We start from the raw sequence: 4,849 nt of genomic DNA on the forward strand, positions 1-4,849 counted from the left end.
GGGGCCCCTCTGGGGGCCCCCCTGGGGGCTGCCAAGGGAGGGGCCCTCAGCGGGGGGGCCCCCAGGAAAGTGTGTGCCATAAGGGGGCCCCCAAGGGGGGCCCCTCTCTGTTGTGAGGGCCCCTCGCCAGCTGCTGCTGCTCTGGGTCTCTTCTGTGGGCTCAGCGCTGCGGGGCGATACGCGAGGCCACTTTTCTGCTGCTGCTGCTGCTCCTGCTCCTGTTGCTGCTGCTGCTGCTGATGCTGCTGTTTTGTCTTTGCTGCTGGCTGAGAGAGGTAAAAGATGCTTAAATGGAGGAGTAAGGGCCTCGCCGTCGGTGTCACTTGCTGCTGCTTCTGTTGCTGCTACTGCTGCTGCTGCTGTTGCTTCTGCTGCTGCTGCTTCAGACCAGATGCCGCAGAATTCGCTTTGACGCCGCATGCAGCTCCAGCCTGCTGCTGCTGCTGCTGCGGGAGATGGGGGGCTTGCTATAGGCTGGTGCTTCGGCTGCTGCTGCTGTTCTTTTTGCTGCCTCTGCGCCTTTGCTGCTGCTGCTGCTGCTGCTGCTGCCTTTACTGTTGCATTCACATTTTCATCGGCCTTTGCTTCACGGTCCGTTGCTGCTGCAGCAGAATCAGCATCCGTTGCAGCAGCAGCGTCTGCTGCTGCTGCAGCAGCTTCTCCCGTGTCTGCTGCAGCAGCAGCATCGGCGACCGCTGCAGCACCAGCAGCAGCAGCAGCGTCTGCTGCTGCTTCGAGGTAAGCAGCACAAAGTGCCTGGGTGTGGGGCCCCCCTTCAGCAGCAACAGCAGCAATAATAAGCCTTGCTTCTCTGGTCTGTATTTGGAGAGCCAGCAGCTGCTGCTTGCTGCTGCTTTTTGCTGCTGCTGCTGCTGCTGCTGCAGCGGACAGCGAGCTCCGCAGCCCATCTGCTGCCTGCACGTCCCGTTCGTGCTGCAGTTAACAAATAAACAAACAAATAAATAAATAAATAAATGAAAAACGAAAAAATAAAATATAAATAACAGTTAATTAATTAATTAATTAATTAATTACTGTTGAACTTAAAATCTTTTGTTAGTGGACTCGCCTGCTGCTGCAGTAGCTGCTGCTGCTCCTGTAGGCTCCGCAGCTGATTCTCCATGTCACTTAGCTGCAGCAGCAGCTGCAGCAGCAGCAGCAGCAGCAGCAACAGCACGGCAGCAGCAGCAGCAAACAAACGTGCAAGTTGTGAGAGTTCATCTTCACTTGGTACTGCCGCTGCTGCTGCTGCTGCTCGCCTCTGCTGGCTCTGCTGCTTCTGCTTTCCCTTCTGCTGCTGCTGCTTCTGCTTCTGCCGTTTCTGCTTCTGCTGCTGCTGCTGCTAAATATATGCATTTATTTACCTTTTTCTTGGCCTCAAGAAGCTGCTCATTCTCCCGCTTGAGTTCTTCCACCTGCAGCAAAGTTGTGGCAGCAGCACTTCTGCTGCAGCAGCTGCTTCTATTTATTTATTTATTTATTTGTTTATCTATTTATTTATTTATTATTTGAATTATTAATATTTATTTATTATTTATTTACTTAATTGAAGCTGTTGCTTGCCAGGGACACACTCACTTCTGCTTCTAAGAGCTGCTGCTGCTGCTGCAGCAGCGCGGTGGCTTCCCTTGCTGCTTGCTGTAGCTGCTGCTGCAGCAGCAGCAGCGTGTCTCCTGCCCCCTTTTGCTGCTGCAGCGCTTCTGCTGCCTCTTTTTTGTCTCCTTTTGAATCTCCCGCCTCTGCTGCTGCAAAAGCGCAGCAGCAAATGGGCTCGCTGTCCCCATCTTGCTGCAGCAGCAGCCCGCGAGAAGCTCCGCAGAAGCAGCTCCTGCTGCTGCTGCTGCTGCTGCAGCAAATGGGCTCTGTGGTTTCGCTCTGAGAGCAAATCTCCTTGAGGCAGAGAGAGAAGGCGTCATCGGTACTCCACCGATCTGCTGCTGCTGCTGCTGCTTCGCTTTCTGCTGTTGCTGCTGCTGCTGTTTCATTTGCTGCTGCTGCTGCTGCAGCAACAACTCGGGGGCTGTACTCCCGCTGGACTGGAGAGGGGCCGCGGCCTCTCGCCTTTGCTGCTGCTGCTGCTGCTGCTGCTGCTGCTGCTGCAGTAAGGCTTTTGCTGCTGCTGCAGCGAGCAGCAAATCTGCCCGGCTGCCTAGCAACAGCAGCAGCAGCAGCAGCAGCTGAGGCTGTGGGACCTTGGCGAGAAACAGAGGACCTTGAGGTGCTGTCTCCTCTATCGTTGCCCGCCCTGCTGCCTTCTTGCTGCTGCTGCTGCTGCTGCAGCAAGAAGGCAGCAGCAGCAGCAGCAGAGTCGCACATGCTGCTGCTGCTGCTGCTGCTGCTGCTGTCCAGCAGCAGCAGCTGAGACCCCGCGAGCTGCTCCCACAAATCTTGAATGGCTCTTTCTGCTGCTGCTGAGGGCTGCTGCAGCTGCTGCGAGAGGGCCTGCAGCAGCAGAAGACAAAAGATATTTTGAATTTAAATCATTTTTGTTTTTTAATTTAATTATTTAATTTGCTGATTCAGTTAATTCCAAGAAGCTCTAAACCCCAAACCCTAAACCCTAAACCCTAAACCCTACCCTAAACCCTAAACCCTAAACCCTTAACGACTCCCGCCAAGACAGCCTCAGAAAGCGAAACGACATAAAACCCTAAACCCTAAACCCTAAACCCTAAACCCTAAACCCTAAACCCTGCTGCTAAATGACAAACGAACTCGGCTCCGGCTCCACGAAACCTCACACACATCCAAAAAAAAATTAAATAAATAACAGTAATAAATTAATAATAATAATAAATAATAATAAATAAATAATAAATAAATAATAATTAATAATAATATTATTTTTATTTAAATTAAAAAAGAAAATAAAACCCACTTTCGCCAAGTTCCTCCAAAAAGCTTCGCGCTGCTGCAAAAGGCGGTTTTGGGCTTCTGCAGAACTCACTGCTGCCTGCGCGCAAACCCTAAACCCTACACCCTAAACCCTAAACCCTAAACCCTAAACCCTAAAGCCTAAACCCTAAACCCTAAACCCTAAAGCCTAAACCCTAAGCCCTAGGTCTTTGTGGCGCAAGTGTGCAGAGCCAGGAAGCGCTACGAACGCCGCAAGAAGCCTGCGAGGGTTTTTTTTCTAGGGTTTAGGGTTTAGGGTTTAGGGTTTGACCGCACGAGAATGGTTTCGAATCTCTTGCTGTCAGCCTTGTGCAGCAGCTGCAGCAAAACCTCCCTCCCCTTTTGCTGCTGCTCCCTCGCCTGCAGCAGCAGCCTCACTTGTTCTTGTGCCGCCTGCAGCAGCAGCAACAGCAGCAGCAGCAGCAGCAGCAAACCCTACACCCTAAACCCTAAACCCTAGAGAGAGACAAAGACGTTCGAATGGGAAGTGTTTAGAGCAGCAAGCAGCAAGTAGGAAAATAAAAAACAAAATTGAAATCAGAAATAAAAAAGAGGAGTAAATAAAAAAGAAGACAAAAATAAAAATGGATTAAAAAGATAAATAAATGACACAAAGATACAAAGAATGCCAAAAAGAAACAATCAAATAAATGCAAATAAATAAATGAATAGATAAAAACAAAAAAATAATTAAATAAATAGAGACAAATAGATTAAAAAAATAAATAAATAAATGAATAAATAAATAAAAATGATTAAAAGGAGATAAAAAGAATTAAAAAAGAATTTAAAAAAGAATTTAAAAATAAAATAAAAATCACCTTCAGTTGAACTGTGACCCTTCCAAAAGCCCTATTGAAAAGCCTTTTTTCTTTTTCTTTTTCAAATTTAAAAAAGGAAATCATTTCTTTTTTTTCTTTTTTGTAACTCTGAAAATAAAAACATTTTAGAATGCAATTAAAAGAATTAATTCATTTAATTCAAAAAAGAAATTATTTCTTTTTTTATAATTCGAAAAAATGAAATATTTGAAAATAAATGTTTCATTAAAAAGAAGAAAAGAAAGGAGATAATTTTTCGTTTCCTAAACCCTAAACCCTAAACCCTAAACCCTTGAATATAATATAATTTGATTTACTTCATTTAACTGATTTAATTAATTTAATTAATTTAATTTAATTGATTTAATTTAACATATTTTTACTTTTTAATTTAATTTAGTTTAGTTTAAATGAAAATCTGCATTTGCGGGCTCTGAGGTGTACAGACACCTCACCGCCTCCAACTCCACTTTCTGCTGCTGCAGCTGCTGCAGCTGCTGCTGCTGCTGCAGCAGCTGCTGCCGTCCCTCTTCCAGCCGCGCTTTAAACCTAAACAATTCAAAACAAATGAAGCCCCAAACCCTGAACCCTAAACCCTAAACCCTAAACCCTGAACAATCAGCAGGAGTCCTTCGCTGCCCCGCACTAGCTGCTTAGCTACACAGACAGCTAGCTAGCTACTAGCTAAACAGCTAGCTAGCTAGCTAGCTAGCTAGCTAGCTGGCAAGCCAGCAAGCCAGCTAAACAGCTAGCTATTTAGTTAGCTGGCTAGCTACCTAGCCAGCAAGCCAGCTAAACAGCTAGCTTGCTAGCTAGCTAGCTAGCTAGCCAGCCAAACAGCCAGCTAGCTAGCCAGCTAGCCAGCCGGTTCGCTACCTAAGCGTGGATAAACAGCTACAGTCAGTTATTCAGCTAATAGCTAGCTAGCCAGCTAGCCAGCCAGCTAGCCTGCTAGCTAGCTAGTTAGCTAGCTAGCTAGCTGGCTAGCTAGCTGGCTAGCTAGCTATTAGCATTACCTGTAGAAGTCCCCAAGGAGCAGCCAAAAGAGCTGAATAAGTCTGTCTTTGGTGGCTGCAGGGACAACAGCAAAGTCGCTGTCATTGTCTGCTGCTGCTGCTGCTGCTGCTGCTGCT

General features: G+C 47.0%; 1 protein-coding gene across 1 annotated transcript in view; it reads right to left on the reverse strand.

Moving 5' to 3' along the window:
- ETH_00002305 (uncharacterized protein) overlaps positions 1 to 4,849 on the reverse strand; it is a gene marked incomplete at both ends in the record, with an annotated part of 9,369 nt that overhangs the window by 893 nt on the left and 3,627 nt on the right. Inside the window, 8 exons of the mRNA XM_013378623.1 lie at positions 181 to 933; positions 1,365 to 1,415; positions 1,579 to 2,442; positions 2,879 to 2,953; positions 3,172 to 3,288; positions 4,172 to 4,265; positions 4,733 to 4,787; positions 4,846 to 4,848. Of these exons, the coding sequence (XP_013234077.1) occupies positions 181 to 933; positions 1,365 to 1,415; positions 1,579 to 2,442; positions 2,879 to 2,953; positions 3,172 to 3,288; positions 4,172 to 4,265; positions 4,733 to 4,787; positions 4,846 to 4,848 (2,012 nt within the window). The remainder of the gene's footprint in view (positions 1 to 180; positions 934 to 1,364; positions 1,416 to 1,578; positions 2,443 to 2,878; positions 2,954 to 3,171; positions 3,289 to 4,171; positions 4,266 to 4,732; positions 4,788 to 4,845; position 4,849) is intronic.

This window comes from Eimeria tenella, genomic scaffold (assembly GCF_000499545.2).
Source record: "Eimeria tenella Houghton genomic scaffold, Eth_scaff90, whole genome shotgun sequence".
In the NCBI taxonomy this organism is placed as follows: Eukaryota; Apicomplexa; class Conoidasida; order Eucoccidiorida; family Eimeriidae; genus Eimeria; species Eimeria tenella.